Source organism: Triturus cristatus, chromosome 3_2, assembly GCF_964204655.1.
Source record: "Triturus cristatus chromosome 3_2, aTriCri1.1, whole genome shotgun sequence".
Lineage (NCBI taxonomy): Eukaryota > Metazoa > Chordata > Amphibia > Caudata > Salamandridae > Triturus > Triturus cristatus.
In genome coordinates, this window is record NC_140584.1 from 472,735,488 (window position 1) to 472,760,477 (window position 24,990).

The 24,990-nt window shown below is 44.4% G+C and overlaps 1 protein-coding gene across 2 annotated transcripts in view; it reads right to left on the reverse strand.

The window, feature by feature from the left end:
- The window catches only part of PDE3B (phosphodiesterase 3B), a 1,362,481-nt gene that overhangs the window by 896,949 nt on the left and 440,542 nt on the right, over positions 1–24,990 (reverse strand). For both annotated transcript variants that reach the window (XM_085648114.1, XM_085648115.1), the window contains exons 3-4: positions 9,805–10,053; positions 4,078–4,220 (exon numbers count right to left, since the gene is read on the reverse strand). In XM_085648114.1, the coding sequence (XP_085504240.1) occupies positions 4,078–4,220; positions 9,805–10,053 (392 nt within the window). The remainder of the gene's footprint in view (positions 1–4,077; positions 4,221–9,804; positions 10,054–24,990) is intronic.

Sequence of the window (24,990 nt, forward strand, 5' to 3'; positions counted from 1 at the left end):
CGGACGATGACTGGACAGAGGCCCTGGCCAGCCCCCAAGGTGCCACTATAGCAACACAATAACTTTTAATTCAATTTAAATATGTACAAAGGGCATACTTTACATGGTGTATGGGTGTCTTCTAGTACCCCACCTGTCTCAAATGTGGCTCAACAGAAGGGACATTCCTGCACACAGTATGGAGTTGTAGGGCACTCCAGCCATTTTGGCGTACGCTTTCCTCGTGTTTGGAACAGGTTCTATCCTGGCGCCTTGCCCTTTAACCCAAATTATTTCTATTACACAGTAAGGAGGAGATTGGCGGAAACCCCTCTAAGCAGCACCTTCTGTTCCTAGGCTTCACGCTAGCCAAGCGGGATATCGCGCAACATTGGAAGGGGACCTCTCCGCTGTCGATAGGTTGGTGGAGGCGGACCATGGACAAGTGCAAGGGAGTCAAAGGCCTTCTCCACGTCAAACAAGGCCACAGCTGCCGACACCTCAGGAGAAATTCTGTTGACCAAGGAGAACGTGCGCAAGTTTACTGAAGTAGAGCGGTGGGGAACGAACCCCCGATTGGAGTGGGGAGATGATTGTTTCGAGAAGAAGCTACAATTTACCCACCAGAACTTTCACTAGTATTTTAGTATCCAAGTTCAGTAAGGACGACAGTCTATTAGACTGGCAATATTGTGGATCCTTGCTAGGTTTTAATAGCAGAACCACAAAACCCTCGTTTAGCATGGGGAAGCTCTCACTTTTCCACGGACTCGGCATAAAATTCCAGCAGCCGTGGAGCAAGCAAATGTTTTTAAGTCTTAAAGAATGTGCCCGCGAGCCTGTCAGAGACAGGGGCCTTTGACTCATCCATGGAGTCAATTGCGGCTACTAATTCCTAAACCAAGATTGGCTCGCTGAGGAACTGTTGCTACAGGGAGGACAGCCAGACCAAGGCAACCTCAGACAGATAGTCTGCTAGACCGTTACCCTCCTCATCGAAACTAGAGGCATAAAGTTGAGTCCAACCTCCAAAGGGTAGCCTCGAAGTGCTCCAAAGAGCACCGCATGTCACGTAATATACCACTGTGTTTAGCGATCGCCATTCCACAGATGAATGCCTTGAAGGCCTCCCAATGGGTGGCCTGTGTAGCCACCGTGCCCTCGTTCAAATCAAAATAATCCGTAATGGCGGAGCGAAGTTGGTCATGAAAAGCCGAATCCATGAGGGACTGACTGGTAAACAAATGTTTGACTGTTGTGCCAGTGTGCACAGTAAAACCGAGTTCAAGCTGCTCTTTTTGGGCGGGCAAACTAGAAGAATTGGATTTATAAATGGTTATAGATTGAGAAACATTTACATAACAGTAGTATCTGGGAGCAGGATATTGCATATTTCATTGCTTCTAAGCATAATAAATCTGTATTTTGCACATGGTTGTTTAGACTTCCAGCCTCCAATTTTTGGGGAGTTAATATAGTTATGGTTTGTGCCGAATTTATTAGTGTTGTATGACTGACTAGAGTATAGGATGTCAGCTGTCCATTGAACGTTGTTGGATTGGGCAAGGCTGAAAAAGAGCACTGTTAGAAGTGGGAGGTTTCGTTTGCATGCGTGGGAAGGGTATAGTATGAGTGTGCAATATATGAAGTATTCAGAGAGGTGACAAGCGTGATTGGCACCGTTCCCAAGTCAGACGTATTTACATTACAATTTCATCTTGATGGTTTGACTCATACATATCTTACATTCTTGGTAACTAATATTTTGTCGTATTACCTCCTTTCGGCTTACTGAACTGGAAAAAAAATTAAATGCATTAGGCATGATTTGGCTTAATACTTAGTCCTATTTATTGATTTAGAGCTTTAGAGTTATGTGAATATATTTCTTAAGATGTAGATTTTAATACTTCAAGATGGCAGCGTCTTCTAAAAGAAAGTTGGCATCTCAATTTGTGTGTTTAAAGCATGTCACTTTGCCATTCTTATAAAGCACATTTATAATTCTCAATACAGAATGTCATACCTTTAATTTTTGAATAGCTATAATTTTGCAAATCTTTCTATCACGGGGCATGTGATTTCTTATTTTATTTAGGAATACAACCCTTCTAAAATGGCCGTATAGGCTAATGTTCGTGCAACAAAACTTTGGTGACATTATGTGATATTCCTACGCCTATTCCCCCTGTGGCACAGACTCCTCCATTACACATATATAATCACTTAATTGACTTTTTATTACTGATTCACGTAGGTTTTAAAAAGAACCCCAACAAGATTGCAGTAGGAGCTACATATTTGTATCATAGAATACTGGCTCTGTGTTTTATTTATGACTGAAACTATTCTAAGATGGTGACATAAGCCACTACCACTTATCTGTTACGTGTTGTCATGTGACTCTTATTTCCAAGTGTCAGAAGATATCCAAGCCTTAGAAACTCCATTCTACATCTGCACGAGGATCATCGGTTGGTCTAAGTGAGATATTATTCTTGGTGGTCTAACAGCAGTTGACCGCAGACAATGGGCCTTTCTAATACTGAGCCAGGGGAGTTATGTACAACCTTTGTATGTTAGTTTCGTTTTGCAGCTGGTTGGATATTTTACAAAGAAGAGCTGGTAGTTTGGGACTGAAATCGTCATTGCTTACATTATTTTTTTACAATGTTTAAATTTATGTATAGACATAATAGTGGTTTGTGTCTCTTCACATTTGGCAACATACTGGTGTCCGTAAGGAGTTGGTATCTTTAGATTTTTAACTGTGTCATTAATTAGATTGGATTTTTGCTCGAGTTTAACCTATCCTATATACAGACACAATACAGTTATTTGGTATGGTGATGTTTACAATAATATGTGAAGTATGGTTTCCACAACTGTGGAACTCCCATTTTTCTACTTATAACACATCTTGATCCATGTCAATTCCAACAGGTGTGAATAAGTAATAAATTAGGGAGAAATTCATAAAATAGTCAATATACAATTATATTTGCTTAAATTCAGCTTGAATAATGATGAGTATTGATTTTGAAAGGTGATTTCCTCATCTCCGAATGACGAATGCTGGATTTATTTTCATACCACAAATGATACATGTAAAGACTATTTGTATAGAAATATTTGTCTAACGCATACATAAGTATATATATGGAGTAAGAAATATTAACTAGCTTCATAGTACAGGGCAGATGATTTAATAGCATTTTTGAGGATAAGGGCTACCATCTTTAGATAGTCTATACAAATTGGTTTCGACTGGAACCTTTTTTTTTACAATATGGATTGATCCTAAAAATGACGGAAAAACAAATGTTATAGTTGTGGACCATCATATTGGAGAAGCTTTCTCATAGCACAACCAGTTATGTGGAGTGACCTCATTGCTAATCATTTTATTACTTATGTTAAGTCGCTCAAACTCAATATGCATAAACAATATGATCACTTGAACGAATCCTATACCTTCATCATTAACCTAAATTGGCAGGGAGAATATTTTCTTTTGACAGTGAGCTTACCAAGGTTTGGTTGCCACTAATCGTACCTATTTATGTAGAATATTTCTTTAGGTTTAAAACAGTTTTAAAAAGGAAAACCAACTGTAAATATAAATCGTGATAAATTATAAACTGAATGTTTACTGATACTAGTTTTCTATTTTATGTTGTCCACACCCCTGAAGAAGTTCTACTACAGAAAAGGAATGAAATGTGTTTGTTTTATGTCAAAATGGAATAAAGAAAAAATGAAGACTTGAAACTGAACATGGGACTCTAAAGTTTGTATCCCACTCATTCAGTATTTTATACAAGATTCAAGTAGTTTTGAACACGTCTCATGAACATTTGCAAAACAAAATGACAGTAAGAAATACACAAGCGACTTCACCACTATAAGTTATTCTTAAAGGGAACAGCAAAGCATGAAATTATATGTTAAGTTAATAAGCAGGATTTCAGGGCTTGTGTGTGAACCACGGCATTTAAAAATAACTTAAACACTAATTATCAACACTACCGTTAGCATTTACAATTCTCAAAGAAAAGATCCACCACCAAACAAATCACTCAAAAGGAGATGTGTTACCTTTGTGTACCATAGTCTTGGTACGATCGTTTGCCATTACTGCGTTCCCATCTTGAAGACGAAGACTCAATGGTTTGCAGGCTAGAGGTTCCCGAACTTCTTCTCAAGTGAGGTGTTGGTAAACTATTTCTACTGTTTAATCCCTAGTAAGGTAAAAGTACAGAATCTCTCATGGTCATCAGATATCGGATTACAAGCCATATGTGCAGCATATTCTATACTTCACTTAGTAATTTAGACTACCCAAAACTTTCATTTTCTAAAGTAGGTGCATAAAAAAATGCAATATTAACTTTTTACATCAAAATCATGTATAAAACTGGATATAATAATGAAAAAGCTAATATTTTTTAGCGCAACACGCATTTTATAGATCATAGTCATTTTGTTATGTAACAGTTTATTATGCCTACATTTTCTTGACTTGATTGTACGTCCCGGACCGACCATTATGCAACTCCATTTGCAACCTTCTATTATTAAAGTAATCCATGCCATGAATATTGCATGCTACACTGTACAAATAGGTAAAGTAATCACACCGAATATAACGAAACCTAACATACATTTATGCACTCCCTACATAAGTATCTCACAGAGAAGGAGTTAAAAAGGTACACTTAAAACAAAACCTACTTATCAGGATGTTTTAATGTTGGGGTAATAAATGGAAAAATTCCAAGTTATAAGAAATAAAAATGGACGATCCCATTTTCAGTCAAAAAGGTTCGACCTCCGCTTGTCACAGGCCCAGGGTGTAGTCAATCGGAATAGGTGTAGCAGCACCAAGGTCAGAGGTCACAGAGCAAGCATAAATGGGAAGCAACAGCACAAAAGCATTTAAAATAGATTGGTCGAGGTTGCTGAGGTCGGAGTATTGCCAGTTAGTATGGTCCTCGGCAGAAAGATAAGAGGTCACCAGGAGATCAGAGTTATGTTCTTTGGTATATTTATCGAAGTAATAACAGGCCAACGCTAACAACTAGCAAATGTCCAACGTGAATTAAATCGCTGCCATTGCAGAGATCCTCAACGCGGTCACTGAATAACAGACACTCGTTAGGCCTGGCTACAGGAGTTCATGTCAACGATTCTTTTTTTAAAAGTGCATGTTTTGGCCAGCCCCTTCAGTCTTTGACTTAGCTGCGTTTGTAATGCGCTGTTTCCTTGATGGGTGTTCCGTCAAGTCCCTGACATTTTGCAGATGTTTATACTGGGATAATGAAATCATTAAGGCTTCGGTGATGGTACACAAAGTAGTTCTTTGAGTATGTGATACGACTTGCAATGACCTTCTACAGCACCACAAAATGGCAGCTAGGCAACAGCAGTGCTTGAACAGCACTATTACAGTTAGACAGGCTTTACCACTGGCTTAAAGGGAATAGCACAAGGCTTTCTTCATGGGCTGCTCTGCCAGATGATGAGCGCTATACCCCTTCTTCGTGGGCCCTACAACACAATATCCTTCTACCAGGCACATGGGTTAAGCAACATTCTTCACCCGCCAATTGTTTAAAAAACGTGAAGCCCAAACTTTGTCCTTCTGTTCACACAAGGCATTTATTGCACATGCATTGATGCTCTAGTGCTCCAAGTGCAAGAGCAGGTCTGAGGGAAAAGCAGGAGCTTCTGTGATATTATTAAATATCCTATGCAGCGACTGCTGGTCATAAAGCCTATTAGGAGACTGAGGCACCAAACTAAAGATGATGCTCCTCCCATTGTTCGTGTTTTCCTTTTCTAAAACCCTACATCTGGCTCCAGAAGTTGAGGTGCAGCAGTGCTTTGCAGTGTGCGTGTTGTAATTGCTATCAGAGGCCACATCAATATTACCAATCTTTGATACCACAAGCAGATCATACTCCTAACTTCAGAGTCCTTCCTTGCTGCTAGCTACAACCTAGCATGGAAGCCTAGGAACTTTCGATGACATAAGTGGCAGCCACAGTCCCAGAGTTAAGAAGCTATGACAATTTGTGCAACAAAGATGTAGATTGCTACAAGGAGTGACAGAGCAGAGTGCATCGCATACAGAAATCCCCAAGCTAGAGAGAGCTTTATAACAAAAGTATGCCCACATTGAACAGAAGCAGCATCTCAAACAGGTTTGAGCCAGTTCTGCATAACCACTGCCAGCCTACTTAAAGTCTGCTAAATATACAAAGAGACCAGGGAACACACCCAGGGACATGTATGTATATGGTATTCCTATAGTGTGAACCTAGCCAAAAGAAAGCGGACAAGCGAAGAGTCAGCAAGATTGTGGACGGTTAATGCATTGTGATGTAGTGTTCTTTAAAGAAGCAAGTCTTCAACTGTTTCCTAATATAAGCAGCACTGGGGCAGTCCTGCTGGATACAGTGATGCTGCTCCAGATGTTGGTGCATAGATGGAAAGGTCTGTCGTCTTGTTTTTCTCTTCTTAAAAAAAAAGAAATTTTAGTCTGCTCTCTGATGGCGTCCTGGCTTAGGGTGTGCCGGGATCCACTAGAGATGGTGAGCAGGTCTCCAGGTATACAGGGGTGCTGGTCATGATTGCTTTGTAATGGATGCAGCTAGGTTTGAAGATGGCTCAGGCTGGCAATGGAGTTTCATCAGGATGGGGGTGGTGTGATGTTATTTCGTCAGGCCTTGGATGAGATGCTGTAGTATGCAGCATGCCCCCAATGGGTATTGCAGGCCATAGACTAGGACATTACCACCATCCAGATGCAAGAGTATGAGGAATCTGGAAGGAAAGGTTTGACTTTTAGAAGAGAGAGAGAGCTGGTACCAGACAGTCTTCGTTTTTTGGCAATGTGGCCTTTGATGGTGAGTTTGGTATCCAGGGTGAATCCAAGTGCCCTGGCATTTAGTGGTTTTGAAGCCATCAAGGTTCATGTCTTTGAGCCAGGTTTGCACTGTACCATGTTTAGCTTTCTTGGCAAACAACAAGAATGTCTTGGTGAGTTTCAAGTAAGCACTGGACATCCAGGTCTGAGTGATCTGCAAGCAGTGTTTGAGGGGCTGGATGTATAAAATGGAAGATACTTTCAAGAAGAGTTGTGTATCATCTGCATTGCAGAGAATCTTGAGATCTGTGAGCAAAGGACCCAGTGGCTCAATATAAAGCTTGAAGTTTCCAGGAGACAGTATGGAGCCTTGGGGGACTCCACAGGTAAAAGGAATGTTTTATGACTTAGGAGGTGGCCATCTGAAAAAACTGGTGCTGGCTGGAAAGGTAGGAGGATAACTTACATGGGGGTGGGGATAAGCCTACTTGACATCCAGTGATTCCTGCTTAAGCTGCGATCTATTAGCCAGAATCACATTGGATAAGGCATCGCTGGAAACTGGAGACTCTCCCTTTTCCTGTAATCCCTCTCCGAAGATGAAGGACCCCACATTAGGGGGGACGCATTGGGTGGATACGTAGAGCAGCCCTTCCTGCTCCTCTGTGTGCACCATCCAGCAGGCCGATGAAGTCAGCACATCTATATACATGCGGACAGCATTGATTGATGGCATGTGGGGGCAAATACGGAGGAGAGTCTGCTACCCCCCCCCCCCCACCAAGAGGCTATACAAACTTTGTACAATCTATAGAAGAAAATGGTAGATTAAGGAGGTGCCCCAGGTAAATGGTTTACCAGGTGGTTTTCTTTTCTACGATGCTGGATGTCAGAACTGTTGGGAGCATTGTTGCCAGCTATTGTGGTCCTACTAGTAATGTATAGCGCTATCCAATTAGGCTTAGCATGTTGTAGAAGGATTGTAACCAAGGCAGAAGGGACGTTTCCAGTTAGGACACCCAACACATGTAGTAGATGCTCAGGGCAACACACATCACTTAGTGCCAAGTGTAGACCAAGGTTTAGATCAGGTAGTTGAAATATCAACTAGAGGGGGTAATGTTAAGGAAAAAATGAAATATAGCAGACAGCGTCACACAGATATATGTGGAGAAAGCAGTGCAGGCCAAAACCTTGTGCTGATGAAAAAAAAGGTGAGGAGTTTACTTGAGAACAGAGTGCATGAACTTTAAGGTCATAGTTAAAGGAAAACCGGTGTTTGACAAACTTGAAGGAATTTGTGGCACCTAGGCATGTATTTTGTGTTTTCTATAGAGTGAAACATGATTAAGGGTGGCCGTAATGGACCTATGTGGAGAGGCACGGAGATAAAACCAATCTCCGCACTCTCCGTATAGTTCCCTTACGCACATCCCGCCTCTCGTCGCCTCCCGCCCGCCTTAAATACATTAGAACTACAATTGTTAAGAGTAACCTTACGTTATCAGTGGTGTCCCCGGGCTCCGATCCTTCTGCAGTGCGTCTTCTTCTGGGAACTGCGCATGCGTGGGAGCCCAAGCATGCGCAGTTCCCAGAAGAAGACGCACTGCAGAAGGATCGGAGCCCGGGGACGCCGCCGATAACGTAAGGTTACTCTTAACAATTGTTATTCTATGTATTTGAGGTGGGTGGGAGGCGGGCGGACAACTTCCGTTATGCCCCCGAGTGTGCGGAGATTTGCCCGGTTTCTCCGCCTATTATCGCGGAAGGCGGAAGGGCAAATCTCTGCACATTCCGTGGGCGGAACAGAGTTGTCCGCCCACCCTTAAACAGGATTAGACAATGGGATAAGGAGATTGAATTAGCCAAGAACAAACGAAATCTGATAAGAGGTCTTTGGATTAAATGCATATTTATTTGTGTGTGCTCTATCATTGTGCTACTAATACACATGCATTTAAAAGTAGAAGAATACTTAGTTTAAGCATTGTTAGAACTGTAATAAAAGGATGTGTAGAGAATTAGGTTAAACTCTAGGGTCACGTGACCTCATGTTTTTACATAACTAATGTGTAACTGCCTAGAAATTCATTGTTTGAACTTTTGTAACTAGCATTGTTTAACTGTATAAAAATAGCTGCCTGTGAAGCATCAAATTGAAACTAGCTGTTTACTTGTGTGAAGACGGTTGTTCTCCCTGCCATGACTATAAAGAGTTGTTTTGCATAGCAAAGAGGAGTCTTTCTTCATTTTAAAGTTACACTGGAACAATTGGTGTGAGAATGAAATTGTGTTTTCACTTTATTACTGTTTGAAGTGTTGCACAATTATTTTTTACACATTGACTCCAAGTTAAGCATGACTGCTTTGTGCCAAGCTACCAGAGGATTGAGCACAGGTTAATCTGGGGTTGCTCATGACTTCACCCTGACTGGAACTGTGGTTGCAGCTTGAGTGGGGTTGGGGGCGGAGGGGGCAGGGGGACTCTGCACAGGCGTCAACTAGTAGCTAGGCAATCTCCCCAATTAACATCCAACTATAAAACATGTGCTACTCCTGGAAGGAACAACAAAATACCACAGCAAATGTGATATTTGCAACCAAGCAACCCTTTTTGATAAAACAGATACGGGTTGTAAGAAAAGGCACAAAAATCAAAGGGAGTTGATGCTGTTTTCTGCGTCTGGGACCTTGACTAGCACTCAAATGAAGTTTAAATTAAGAAGAAACATTTCGAGAGGTGGTGCATTCCAACACATGGAGCAAGAGGGAAAGTCAGCCATTTTGATTTGAGTTTTGAAAGTATAACGTAGGTACAATGTGACAGCCCTTGTAAAAAGATTAGTAGTGGAGAGATCAAATTAAGTGCATACATGTATCACATAGTACAATATTTTGTAACATAGCTGAACTTTGGAACTATCAACAGCAGAGTAAACTGCATTATAGCCAACCTTATGCAATTTTCGGTCTTCTTTTTCAATTGGGTCCTCCATTTCAGCACAGGGGTAAAAGCCAGGAAATGGGGTAAAAGGGTTTATTTTTGGTCTGCATGATCCTGAGAAAGTACCCATCATGCTACTTATGCTTCGAAGAGCAGACACCACTTGCGCAGGAAGAGAAGGATCAGCCAAGAGGTCAGATAACACATTGCGAGCCTCATTCAATACAGAAAGATCCACTCCATTGACACCACCAGCATTCTAAAAAAAAATGAAAAGCAATACAAACATGAATGTTTATCAGAGGAGGATATCCTCAATGTGCCATCAATTCCCACTATACCAACGTTAGTAGCCTCAGTTTAGATTAAAACTATTTTTGATGGTGATTTGTAAGAATGCTGAGCAAAGAGGAGCACATGCATTGGTTCTGGTCTTGAAAAAGTCAGTCACTCAAACTTTATTCGATTTAAATTAATTATAAAAGCACAAAATACAAACTTTCATCAAAAACATTTAAAACAGAGTCTTCATAATAAATATTACATTGATAACCCCCTTTCATTCATAATGTTTTAGGTCAAGCCATACATAGTGCACCAACCTCCTCTAAGCCATATTTCTTTCTAAATGCAATTGATCCTTTTATAAAATGTAAAACCACACAACAAATGGCCATTTTATTCAAATAAAGTAGAAACCTGGAACCTTCAATAAAAGAACAGGGTCGTAAAGGCTTTAACATTGGAAATAAATATTTAACTGATTTATACAATGGACAAACATGGGTAAAGTGCACAGTGCTCTGTAATGTAAGATATGTTGGCAATTCATCAAATAAAGAAGATAAAAACGGGGATGATCAAACCTGGTAGTTAAATCAAAATGGCTCACTGATTTCAACATATTCAATGCCTGCAAATGAAGTGAATTTGTCCAAGTTACAAAGGCATTTTTATAATAGCTTGGTCTTGACGAGACATGTTTGTGGGGCTATTAAATAATTCACTCAAACTCCGCTTCAGAAACACTCGAGATAATTAAACCATGGGATACTTTGAATATTTGCATGTGAGAGGCAATCCAATATAATGGACCTAGCAAAACCCAATTCAGGAGTGTTCCAGATCTTGGCCCATAACAAGGGGGCAAAACTTACTCTGTCATCCACTAGCTCCAAACCCAGTTCAAGATCAGAAAAGAGTTGGAACACTTTGAGACCATCAAAAGTCTTCTAATGCAATCATTCTCAATTCCCTGGAGTTAAACACAATTAGCATAACCCCAGACTCCAGCCTCATAAGTGGCGATTGAACAACACTTTTCCCTATAAAGAGTCAACAGCTCTTTCACTGGCTTCTGGCCCAGCTGGGCTGCAAATCTAAACAATGCCTCTGCAACGCTCGCTGTTTGCAGTGCTCCTAAAATTAGCAGTGAGCCCCATGATAACGGAGCGTTAAAAACAATTCCCAGATAAGAGAAATTATTGACCTTCTCAATTTCATTCCCCTGGACCACAAATACTTTAGATTTTGTTCTTTTGAGGCCACACACCATTACAAACTACTTGTTATGATTTACTTAAAGATCCAAAGAGGCCATAAAACCTACAAAACAGTCCAAAGATTTCTGGAGACTATTTGCTGACCTTACAATAAAGACAGCATCATCCGAATAAAATAGGGATGCAATAAAAAAAAAAAATCCAGTTTTGGGAAAATCAAGTTTTTTTCCCAAGCAGATACGTCTCCAACCCGTTGATATAAACAAGAAATAAAAATGGGGCAAGGATACAGCCTTGTCGAACACCTTCAGAAGATAATATATAGAGACTTTTCTCCCCTTTGGTACTAGGTCTTAACTGTAGTATCTGAATTGAGCCTACGTATAAAAGAACCACAGGTGGCCCTATTCCCACGTCCCCCAACATGGACCACAATTTTCACAATTGACAGAGTCAAACACACAAGATAAGTCCATGAAGGCAAGATGTACTGAGCACTTCATGGACTTGGTAAACTTGCTGACAATCAGTGACAAATTGAGGCACTGTTCTACTGTGCCCATACCTCGTCTAAAACCATACTGTGTTTATGACAATATGTTCTCCGCGCCCAATCTTCTAGGCGGTATAAAAGAACCCTCCTCAATATCTTAACCGTTGAATCAATTAATGATATGTGGCCTATAACACCCTGGGTAATTTTTTGTCCCCTTTCTTAAAGGCAGGAACCATGGTTGCCTCCTTCTCCGACACTGGAAGAGGTCCAACAAGGTCAGGTAGAAGAGGCGTCCACAACGGAAAGTTTCCTATAAAATCAATTGGAATCCAGTCTGGACCCGGGGCTTGAAGACAGGAACCCTGCAAAATGCAATTTCTACCTCTTCAAGTGAAATTGATTTACTAAATACAATAGATTGTTCAGAAAATCTGGTTCCACTATTCCTGGTACCATTTGTTAAAAGGATTAAAAATACAATTAAAATGTTCCACCCAGGTCTCCCCTTAAATTAGAGAATCCAATTTTTCCCAAGGGACATCTACAAATATCGGACTATTAGTTACATTCCAGAACTTTTTCGAGTCCTTCAGAGCACTTGCTGCCTCTAAAACTTGCCATGCTTCAGTCCTGAACTCTGCTTTCCTCTGTTCTGAAACTTGGTAATTCTTACGCAAAACCTTCACTAAGTTTTTATTCCAATGGGAGGTCTTAAGAGTGCCTTTTAGATCTTTGTGGGCTTCAGTACAGGATCTATTAAACCAACTTACCAATGGCTTCTCCTTTGAATGAACGCTTTCCACCATCAGCTAACTTGAGATGACAATACATAGGGTTTGCAAACCCTGAAAAATATTCTCCGAAGAGGAATCATGATATAAACAAGTATAAGATTCAGATTTTCACAAATTACTTTATGCTCAGAAGCCCTGAGGCTTACTCGAGCCCATTTCAGTCTGATCCCTTGTTTGAATCCCATTTAATTGGGATTTCGGGCAACTGACTTCTCCCATGATCCCATTTAAAAGACGCCTTTAGGGGATTATAATCAGTGGAACAATGTGAAACGACCTTATGACATACTAATAAACTAAGAAAATTTCTAGATAATAAGAAAATCAAGGCTTGTGTGACCTCCCCCAATGTAAGTCAGGCATTGCCTACTACCTTCACTAGAGCACTCATTTAAGAAGAGTAAACCATTTGAAACCATGATTCCATTTAAAACATCTTTATATATTGAGTGAGTGAAGTGAGACCATGATATTTTCTATCCCACACACTGGCGAGCCATTGTATTTACACATGGTGCAATTGAAATTGCACATAATGCATAACGGGTGTCTCAGAGGTCATTTTACTGATTTCCTCTCACAAACTATGATCGAAGATATTCTAAGAAAGAAATGTATAATAAAATAATCTACAGGCGGTAATCTGCATACTAAAAATATTTGACATAAAGAAGAGGAACAGATTATTTTGATCTCTATCACTGTACATTTAACAGAAACGAACATTGCCAATCCTCCCTTTGCCCTTCCTGAAGTCACGTGGATTGCTGGTGTACAGAAAGAGCGAACCCCGTTTATGTGAAAATCTGCAACTAACCAGGACTCCTGAAAGCAAATTAAATCAAATCTAGAAGCAAATGCTACCCAATCTTCATTACTCAACTTTGAATTGATGCCTGCTAACTTCCATGATACAACAGCAAAACAGAGATCAGAATGAACAGGTGCTACCGGAATTTCTTCAATCAATGCTTACCCTACAGAGCACCTTGTAACACTGGCAATTACTATATGTGGAGTCCCTGCTTGAGGGTCAACAGGCACAGAATAAACATCCCCTGTCCCTTCAGATTCATCTCCTGTTGGGACCCACTTAGGATATCAATGTCAGATAGGCCACTTAATAGTTCAAATCTATTCACATGAACAAAAGGATCCCGGGGTGGCAGTCTAGGTACTAGACCATGTGTACTGCTATACCTATACCAAAAAATGAGGTCAGGAGGAGGGGGTTAAAATAGACCACAGATCTGGCCTGGATCTTACCGGGATTCAAGTTTGAGACATGCAGACATGTCAACAAACATCTTACAAAACCAGGTGTCCCAAAATGTATCACCACTATAGCCCTCGTGGTTTTTCAAAGATGGTCCCACCCACTCCATGCTTCAGGCCATAAGAAATTAAACAAAAATGGTCCTAGAGGAGATAGCATTCCTTTTTTTTTTTTTTTAATTATTCAATCCATACCAAATGACAGAACGTAATTCATACACAGATGTTCAATGTCATAACATAATATATTAAAACATAACAGAGCATTACTACAAATAGAGAAGAAAAGAAATTATACACGATACATTTTACCTAGACCATACAATTAATTCAGATGTTCTACCATCGGGCCCCAAATCTGCATACCTAATTTTTTCCGCTTTATTGACAAGAGAGTAATGGCTATATTCTAAATTAAAAATATTATACTATTTAGCCCGCCACATTTCAAACATAGGGGCGTCCCGCTGCAGCCAGAATGATGCAACACATAGCCGTGTCACAGCCGCTGCAATGAATATAATATGTCTGAATTTATGTATTGGCTGGCTTATTTGTACATTGCTCATTCTGGCAGGAGAATCTTGAATCTAAGATATATTACTGAGGCAGACTGAGGCCCTGCGATACACTATTTGTTTCCAGAGGAATAGCCTGGAACACAGACTTGACTGAAGGATCGCTTTTTCTATTTCGATACGAGAGGTCACATTGGGCCCATTATACCTGTTGAGTGCGATCATTCTCAACGTTTTCCTTAAACTTCACAGAAAAGATACTCGACTACTGAGCCCTGGCGAAGTGCTCATCATGAGACCGAAACGCGTTGGCTGACCGTAAAATCACCTATTCTGTGAGAATTAACTGATTGAAAATAAAGATTCTTTTGAAAAACGAAATATTGGCTTCTTGGACTTCATCACCTGACGCACGCACAACCCATCTATTTTTCTTAGGATTTGACTTACAAAGGCATCACCTGACGGCTGGTGCAAGGGCTTGTTGAGCAAGAGACCTAATTGAAACTGATGTGAGGTGCAGAAACAGCAGTCCACCTGCAAAGTATCTCTGTAATTTTCCCTTGTCAAATATATTTGATACCCTAGGATTTCCGACAAGAACTGGTCTATTTGAAGCCTTAATTGCTGAAAACATTACAGTCGAAAATCACATGCACAATGCCTGCTTTTTCCGTACTGCATCTAAAACACTTCCCATCGTTAGAGTCCCCCCACTTCATCATCCTCTCTGGTGTATGATACAGGTCTAAAATCGTCTTGTAGTGTTGTGATTTCAAATTCGCAGACAACAAAATCTTCCCTGCCATATCGATTGATATTTGCACACACCCCTCCTGGCCCAACCGTTCCCTCCATTTAACTGTTTGTGCAACCATGTCATTCGGTTGCGTCTATTAATATAGCATACAATACCCTTAGCCGTATCCTCCTAATTGCCTCGCCCATCGGGAACATAATTATTCCCTCACCTATATGATGCTTAAATAAAAAATCCCGAACTTACAGATATTTTAAAAAATCCTTTTGTTGAAGTCCATATTGATTCACTAACCCTGAAAATGAGTCTAGTGTCCCCCCTCAAAAAGATCGCCTAATAGTCTAATCCCTTTAGCCCTCCAACTCAGCATCCTAACGTCCCAAAATATAGCAGGGAGAATAGAGGACGTATTAAGCGGCATATAATAACTAAACCATGGGATGTCTAACATTTTCCGTGCCGCTTTCCAAACCTTGTAAACTGCGAGCACTACCTTAAACCGAGTTTTTTTTTTTCTTAATAACTTAGTTCATAGAACTTAACTAAGAGGTCTCTAGCTTTTAATCCTAGCAACAACTGATATATTGACGGTGTTTCCGCTATCAATTCATCTTTATCTGTCAACAATATCCGTATGTTTTGAAGTATACACACAATAATAAAAAGTAAAATTAGGAAAAGACCACCCCTCACGATCACATGGTAGCATCATATATTTAAACGCGCGTCATGCTTTCCTTTGTCCCCATATAAACCTATCACAGATAAATTGAACTCCCTGGAGTTGTATTTTAGTTATTTCCAGTGGGACCGTAGTACACAACTCTAGTGAGATGCAAGCATTCTAAATGATTTAACTGCTTTTGAATCCCATAAACAATACTAGACCAATTCACTTCTTTCAGATCCAGCAATGACATTCTCACTTTAATACCAAAGTGGCTTTGTCCATTACCCGTACATCGTCTAGGCATGCCAGCTTAGTACATATAATCTGTGTTTTGGAAGCATTTAACTTATAACCTGAAACCTCACCTAAGATATCAGCTAATCTTTCTATCTCAGTAACTGAAGAAGCCACCGCTATGTCGTATGCATAGGCTAAAACACGTACCTGATATTGTCCACAACTCAGATTTGATGTGCTCACTCTGCTCCAACATAGCCAGAAAAGGATTAATATATATTGTGAATAGCAGCTGGGAGCACGGACACCCCTGTCGTGTACCCCTGCTAATCCGAAATTGCTCGGATTCCCTACCCATTATGCAAATCATGGCTCATGGTGACATACATACTTTGTATAGCACTAATGTAACCCTGTCTCCCGCATGACGGCCCATAAAAACGACCCTGACACTCGGTCGAACACTTTTTTCCGCGTCGAGAAAGATCAGCCCAAACCACCTTTGATTTAGATTGGCATGGTCAATACGAGAAACTACTGTTAATATGGTTAACCGTACTTCTGCCCGGTATAAAACCATGTTGATAAATAGACACCAAAGGCATGATAACTTGCACCAGCCTATTGGCAAGTATTTTCGCATATATTTTACCATCTGAATTTCAACAAAGATTGGTCTATTTGCTCCTGGTAGGTTTGGAGGCTTACCTTTCTTTAGGAACACCGCTATATTAGCATCATCCCATGATAGAGGGTGATTCCCTGCTTGCGCCTCTTGGAATGTGATCAACATTCTCTATTTTCAAAACTTGAAAAAATGATTGATAAAACTCAAGAGGAAGCTTATCCGGTCCTGTAGCTTTGCCCCTCTCCAATGAGCCCATTGCCTCCTCCAACTTCTCCATAGTAATGGTCGCATCTAATAACTGCTGTTCTTGACTTAACTTAGCTACATTCAATTGTTGACAAAAATACTCTATATCCTGCTCATCGACATTCCTTTGTGTATACAATGCTTCATAAAAATTGTAAAATACTCCCAATAGCCCCTCCAAGGTTTCAACCGTATTACCCGCTGCATCCACCATTGCCCTTATTTTCTGTTAAGACTGTGACTCTTAACCTTTGCGCTGGACATCGTCCTGTAGCTTCCCCGCATTCGTATCTATCTTTTTTATACAACTTATATTGATAATTAATTTCCTTACACCATATCGCATTCATTTTGGCTTTACAACATGCAATCTTAGTTTGTATATCACTAACCTCTAATCCCTGTCTGAGCACCTGTATCAACTCTTGTTCTTGCTTCCTTAAATCTTCCAGGTGCCACTGTATCAGAGTTTGTGCTCATTTCTGTTTGGCCAACCCATAACTGAGTACTTCACCCCGAATTCCCGCTTTGAGGGCATCCCAAGAAGAAGTTCCTCTATTGAGCTCCAAAAATTGAGAGATCCAGGTCAACATATGATCATTAAATTCCATCTCCATTAAAAGTTTCCTATTAAACGTAAATACCCTATGATTTTTTGCCTACCTAAAACTATAGACGTCTAACAGTAGTGGGCCATGATCTGCTGTTATTCTAGGCCATACTGGCATTTTCGCACCACCAATAAGTAACTTAGACATAAACACATAGTTGAGTCTGACTAATTTATGATGGGGATATGAGTAGAAGGTATAGCCCGGATCTGGATCATTTATGGCCACCCATACACCTACTAATCCATGATCTTTTAACAGCTGCTTTAGTGCTTTAAAAACCTTACGTTTACGACCCATATATTTGTAATTGTCATCATCTAACTGATGTCCCTCTATATGTATATTGAAATCCCCACAAACTATCAGAGGGGTATACCATAACGCCAATTCCATATTCAAATTCTCTAATATTAGAGCTTCATCAAAGTTCGATCCGTATATTGTACAAATTGTCACCTTAATACCCCCCAATAATACACTCAACAATTGCCCATCTACCATATTTATCTGACCTTTCCCTCCCAGTCCCTGAGATGCGCCCTCGAGCAAGAATAGCTACCCCCCTACTAGTAATAGTCTCACTGGATGCAGTCAAGAGCATATATCCAAGCTCTTCTAGCACCCTACACTTAGCCCAAGATATAAGAGTCTCTTGAATGTACAAAATATCAGGTTTCATTAAGCGCAAATCAGCAGCAACCCTTCTCCTCTTATTAATATTGTTTATGCCACAAACATTAAATGAGCATATACGTGCTCCACTAACATCCATTTTGCCCAGTATATTTTACCAGCTTCGCTGTCAGCCTATTTATCTTTTCTACAAGCATTTGTAACTTAATTGCATTTACATATATGACCTTGATATAAACTTTACTATGGATTGATTTTTTTTTAAAACTTATCTCACCCTGCCTACCCATCCCGCCCCGTGGCCAAACCCATCTCCCCCACTCAACACCTCAGTGCCACCCTCCGCCCCTCAGCCACCCCCCACCCTTTCCCCAAAACATCAGCAATAGGGCACATAGCCCTGTGATGGAAGGTGAGTATACCACCTAGTGTTCAACCACCCACCAACATATACCTGGTTATTGCTAATCAACATAAAATATTTACAGCCTTATTGAAGGACACTATCTGAATAGGCTTCACTAAGATTCAAAGAAGAAAACCATGCCACCTTCTAATCCCCATATACAATTATTTGTAACCAGGCAGAAAAAAAGAGAAAACCCTCTATTCAATAATAACAGATCTTATGACACGGTTGTCAAATATTCCTTAGCCTGCACCTCCGAAATAAATAAACGTGTTTGCCTTTTTGCCAAAACTTTCAAGGTGGCAGGATTCAATAGAAAAGTTTCTGCTCCTTTTGCCTGAAAAGGAGTCAATCAATCAATCAGTGACACTTGTAAAGCGCGCTACATACCCGTAGGGTCTCAAGGCGCTGGGGGGGGGGGGGAGGGGGGGTGCCGCTACTGCTCGAACAGCCAGGTCTTCAGCTTCTTCCTGAAGGAGAGGTGGTCTTGGGTCAGGCGCAGGTCGGTCGGGAGGGAGTTCCAGGTCTTGGCGGCCAGGTAGGAGAAGGACCTTCCTCCTGTAGTCGCTCTTCGGATGCGGGGGACGGCGGCGTGGTTGGCTGATCGGAGGTGGCGTTTGGGAGCGTGGAAGTTGACTCGGCTGTTGAGGTAGCTCGGGCCTTGGTCGTGTAGGGCTTTGTGTGCGTGGGTGAGGAGGCGGAAGGTGATTCTTTTGTTGACGGGGAGCCAGTGAAGGTCTCTCAGATGTCCGGAGATGTGGCTGGTTCGTGGGATGTCGAGGATGAGTCTGGCTGAGGCGTTCTGGATCCGCTGGAGTCTCTTCTGGAGCTTGGCGGTGGTACCGGCGTAGAGGGCGTTGCCGTAGTCCAGTCGGCTGGTGACGAGGGCCTGGGTGACGGTCTTCCTGGTCTCGGTGGGGATCCACCAGAAGATCTTCCGTAGCATGCGTAGGATGTTGAAGCACGCCGAGGAGACGTTGTTGACTTGCCTGGTCATGGAGAGGGAGGAGTCCAGGAGGAAGCCCAGGTTGCGTGCATGGTCTGTCGGTTTGGGTGCGGTGCCCAGGGCGGGAGGCAACCAGGAGTCGTCCCAGGCGGAGGGTGAGGAGCCCAGGATGAGGACCTCCGTCTTGTCCGAGTTCAGTTTCAGGCGGCTGGTCGTCATCCACTCGGCTACCTCTTTCATCCCTTCGTGCAGGTTGGATCTGGCGGCGGCGGGGTCGTTGGTCAGGGAGAGGATCAGTTGGGTGTCGTCGGCGTAGGAGATTATGCTGAGGTTGTGTTTGCGTACGATGGCCGCGAGGGGGCTCATGTAGACGTTGAAGAGGGTGGGGCTCAGAGATGATCCTTGAGGGACGCCGCAGGTGACTTCGGAGGCCTCTGACTTGTACGGTGGTAGGCGGACTCTCTGTGTTCTTCCGTCGAGGAAGGAGATGATCCAGTCCAGCACCTTGTCCTGGATTCCGATGTTGCTGAGGCGCCGTACTAGGGTGCGGTGGCAGACCGTGTCGAATGCCGCAGAGAGGTCTAGGAGGATGAGGGCCGCTGTTTCTCCATTGTCCATCAGGGCTCGGATGTCATCGGTGGCGGCGATGAGGGCGGTCTCGGTGCTGTGATTGGCTCGGAAGCCGGACTGTGAGGGGTCGAGGGATCCGTTTGTCTCGAGGAAGGCGGCCATCTGCTTGTTGACGGTCTTCTCGATGACTTTGGCTGGAAACGGGAGGAGCGAGATGGGGCGGTAATTCTTGAGGTCGGTGGGGTCCGCTGTAGGTTTCTTTAGTAGGGCGCTGAGTTCGGCGTGCTTCCAGCTCTCAGGGAAGATGGTGGTGTCGAAGGAAGTGTTGATGATGTCTCGCAGGTGGGGTGCGATGACAGCGTCGGCCTTGTTGAAGACGTGGTGAGGGCAGGGGTCGGTCGGTGATCCGGAGTGGATGGAGTTCATCGTGCGGATGGTGTCTTCGGTGCTGATCGGGGTCCAGGCGTGGAGGGTGGTGGTGGGGGGTGGTTGTTCGGTCATGGTGTGCGTTGGTTGGTTGTTGAAGCTGTTATGTATGTCCGCGATCTTGTTGTGGAAGTATGAAGCGAGGGAGTTGCAGAGGTCTTGCGATGGGGTGATGTCGTTGTTTCCTGCGCTGGGGTTGGAAAGCTCTTTCACGATGTTGAAGAGTTCCTTGCAGTTGTGTGCGTTGTTGTCCAACCGGTCTTTGAATGCTGTTTTCTTGGCGGCGCGGATCAGCTGGTGGTGTTTCCGGGTGGCAAGTTTGAAGGAGGTCCTGTTGTCTGGTGTCGGTTCCCTTCTCCAGACTTTCTCGAGGGCTCGGCAGTTCTTCTTGGAGCTCTTGAGTTCGTCGGTGAACCATGGGGCCTTCTTGCTGCCGGGTCTGCTAGGCGGGGTCCTCAGTGGGGCGAGTTCGTCCGCGCAGTTGCTGATCCACTTCGTGAGGTTGTCGGCGGCTTGGCTGGGGTTCGCTGAGCTGGCAGGAGGGTGCTGGTTCAGGGAGGTGGCGAGCTGGTCTGCTGTGATCTTGTTCCAGCTTCTGCGGGCTGCCTGTTGCTGGTGTTGGTGGGTCGTCGTTCTCTTGAAGGTGAAGTGGACGCAGCTGTGGTCCGTCCATTGAAGCTCTGTGGCGTGGCTGAAGTCTATGTCTGTGCTGGATGAGAAGACTGCGTCGAGTGTGTGTCCGGCGAGGTGGGTGGGGGTGGACACCAGTTGCTTGAGTCCCAGGTTGGCGAGGTTGTCGAGCAGGGTGCTGGTGTTGCGGTCGTTGTTGTTCTCCAGATGGAAGTTGAGGTCTCCCAGGAGGATGTAGTCGGCGGAGGGGAGGGCATGCGGGCTGACGAAGTCGGCGATGTCCTCGCTGAATTGTGTGCGTGGTCCAGGGGGTCGGTAGATCAGGGTGCCTCTGAGGGTGGTGTTCGGGTTGGTGTGGATCTGGAAATGCAGGTGTTCGGCGCTGGTCAGGGTGTTGTCGGTGCTGGTCGTGAGACGGATGGTGTTCCTGTGGATGATGGCGATGCCTCCTCCCATCTGGTTGGCGTTTCGGTCCCTCCGGACGACCTTGTAGCCCTCTGGGATAGCGATGGCGATGTCGGGAGCTGAAGAGGCGTTCATCCAGGTCTCCGTGAGGAAGGCGACGTCAGGGGCTGTGGCGTCTAGAAGGTTCCAGAGTTCGATGGCGTGTCTGTGGACGGAGCGGGTGTTGAGCAGGATGCACTTGAGGTGGGTGCTGCTGGTGTTCGACTTGGTGGGTGCTGGTGCGAGGCTGGTCCGGATGCAGGTGAACTTGCAGGCGTGGCAGCTGAAAGGTCCGTGGGTACGTCGTGGAGTGGCTTGATGGCATTCTGGGAGTCGGCTGGTGTTGAGAGCGGTGAGGGTGGCGGCGGAGTACGTCAGGCGGGTCGGTCGGGATCTTCGTTGGCCAGGGGTCCTGGCGCTGGGCGCGGTCCGGTCGCGGACGGGCGCAGACGGGCTTACCTTTGGCGCGCCTTCGGCGCACAATCGGCGCGCCCGCTGCACGTGACCGCTGCGCGTTCGCACGGTCGCCATATAAGGCGAAGTGCGCGGGTGGGCGGGGCAGCTGGGAGGCGGGAGCGGGGAGGGAACAGAAAGGAAAAAGGGGCGTGGTCAGCGGTGGTGGCGGGAAGCGGGGAGCGGGGAGGGAAGGCGGAGGGCGGCGAGGTAGGCGGGCAGACAGGCAGGAGAACGCAAAGGGCTGAAACTGACTAGAAAAAAAAATACAGGCACAAAAGTCAGACAAAAGCTGCTAACACGAGAGGAAAATGCAGTTCAAACAAGCACAAATGCTAGACAAAACAAGCACAAAAGTCAGACAAAAGCTGCTAACACGGGAGGAAAATGCAGAAACTGACTAGAAAAAATACAGGCACAAAAGTCAGACAAAAGCTGCTAACACGGGAGGAAAATGCAGTTCAAACAAGCACAATGCTAGACAAAACAAGCAAAAACAGACGCCAGCGGCGTCAGCCGGCAGCGAGGCAGGCAGCGAGGCAGAGGGCAAGGCGAGGGGGCACACACAGCAGCTGGTGGCCGTGCGGCGCGGGGGTGTCCCGCGGGAGTGATTAATTGGTGCAGCCGCCATCTCTTTTCAACCGTATAATGGCAGTAATCAGGCCTAACAAAAAATTGAAAACCTTTCCCCATCCTCTTTTTATCTGGCCGTGCCAAATCATATACAGCCTGTCGAGCCAAAAAGTTATTCAAGGAGATCAAGATTGCCCGTGGCCGCTGTGAGAAGTTGGCCTGGTATATGATGTTCACTAGTTAAAGTGACCACTCAAACCATATACTAAAATAGTGGTATAAGTACCACGAACAGAAAAGGGAAAAGGCCTAGGGCCTCTAGAATCGCTGGGCCTACAAGGAGCTAACTTTAGTTAGTGACCAGGAGGTCCACGGGTTGCGTGTGCAGAGCAAATAGTCACACGCGGGCTCCCATAGGTTTTCAATGGGTGCATAAAAGTTACAAAGTTACTGCAAAGAGGATCTTCCGGATGGACTATGAACTCAAGATTGGAAACACAGACACTAGAGATGATACTCTACACTTGGGCACCGGAGTGCCAGCTTTACCTCACCCACAGGAAGCGGGTGCATAGGCCTCGAAGTGTGTCGGGTTTCATCTATCTGTTCAATGGAGCCTGTGGACAAAGATGCTGTAGGCGGTCGGTCCGGAAGAGATGCGGTGGATCCAAGAGTGGATCGGAGTTGTAGAAGACCTTTAAGCAGAGGGGACAGTGTTCACAGTCACTAGCCAGTGACCAGCGTGGCACCAGGTGGGTACCAGGCGATGTCGGGTGCAAACAGGAAGAAAGGTGCAGCTTGCCTCTGCAGCCACGTGGTCCCTGAAGGTCGACGACGTCCAGGAGTCGGTTCACGAGATGTCCCACGCAGGCTCTCGCTGTCGGCGGTGTCGGCGACTTGATCGAAGCAAACAAGCCTTGGCAAAAGCAATTGTTGTGGAAAACGAAATAAGCTGATGGTTCTGACCAGCAAGGTCAGAGGGATTGCTCCTTTGGAGGGGAGCAAGGGCCAGTCTGGAGCAACCAGACCAGCGGTGTAGTTCTTGAAGTTCGTTGCCAAGATGGCCACTAGCCAGCGGGCCAGCAACCGGTTAGGCGCGTCGAGTGGCAAAATGCAGAAGGGCCCCACGCAGATCGTGGAGATGCTGGAGGGCTCACCTTTGGTGCAGATGCTGCTCGGGTGTTGGGCTTCTCAGATCCCAAAGCACAACTTGGAGGGAGCCTCGGTTGTTGCGCTTGCAGCTTGTCGTGGTCTTTTCAAGATGGCTGGCTCCACGTGTCTCGGTGCCTCCACGGGTTCCTCTTTTTCAGGGACTGTGGATCGGGCGGTGAGAGGTCTGGAGGTCCAGGTCTTGTCAGTCTCTGGGCTCGGGCTCCGGTGGGAGGCGGCGGCAAAGCAGACGTTGATTCGCTGGATGGTGCTTGCGTTAGCAAGGTGGTCACTCCCTGACCACAGGGGAGATTGGCTTCAGTCCTCTGTGCGGCAGAGCGTCGAAGTTCCCGTCTTCTTTTTGTAGTTAAGTTGATTCCAGGATGTCTGAAGTCTTAGGACACAGCTCCTACCTTTAAGCGGATTCTAGGGGCCGGACTACCTGCTAGGTCCCTCCCTAAGGGTGGGACCAGGAAGGGGGGTGGTTACACCCCCAATCCTTTGTCCAGCTCGCCCCAGGCCCGGGACTGGTGTGCCCCAGGACCGGATTGAACTGGCATATGCACCGAGGCTCCTTGTGAGCCTCAGGCATGTCTGGTTTCTTTCAATCCCTACCTGACCAATACACAAAATCCTGTCTGGGGTGGTGCACGCACCTCCCCTGGCAGAAAACCCTTTGTCCACACCTCCCAAGCTGGAAGGACTCCCAGCAGCAGGAGGGCAGACTTGTGTCTGTGGTGGCAGCATCCATTTTGTGGAGCTGAGGCTATGTCTGATTTTACCCGGGTTTCAGGTACTGTACATGTCGTGTCCCTCTAGAAGGGTGGAATGCTAACCCCGTCGCCAGAATTGGCGAGGGGTTAGTATTCCAATTCGTATGACACCTTACTCGACATGTTTTGATAAAGCCAAACCAAAGATAGCATTTAACCGCGAGGTTCATAATGCACTTAAGAGTATATGGTATGACGATATCTGGAAACAGTAGAAGGAAGTGGTTCCGACCACTGCAGACTGGCTCAGCTCATGCCAGAGCACTATCTCACATGGAACCAAGCACTCTGCCTTCAGGATTGTTAAGGCCTGCCATAGGAGTGACTTATAGGTTACCATGTGTCCCATTTAAGGTTAGGTATAGGTATACTACACCCAGGTAAGAGGTGGTTACACCAACTTACCCCAGCTGAGTGATCAGCCAGTTGTGTCAAATTTGTTAGGCCAAG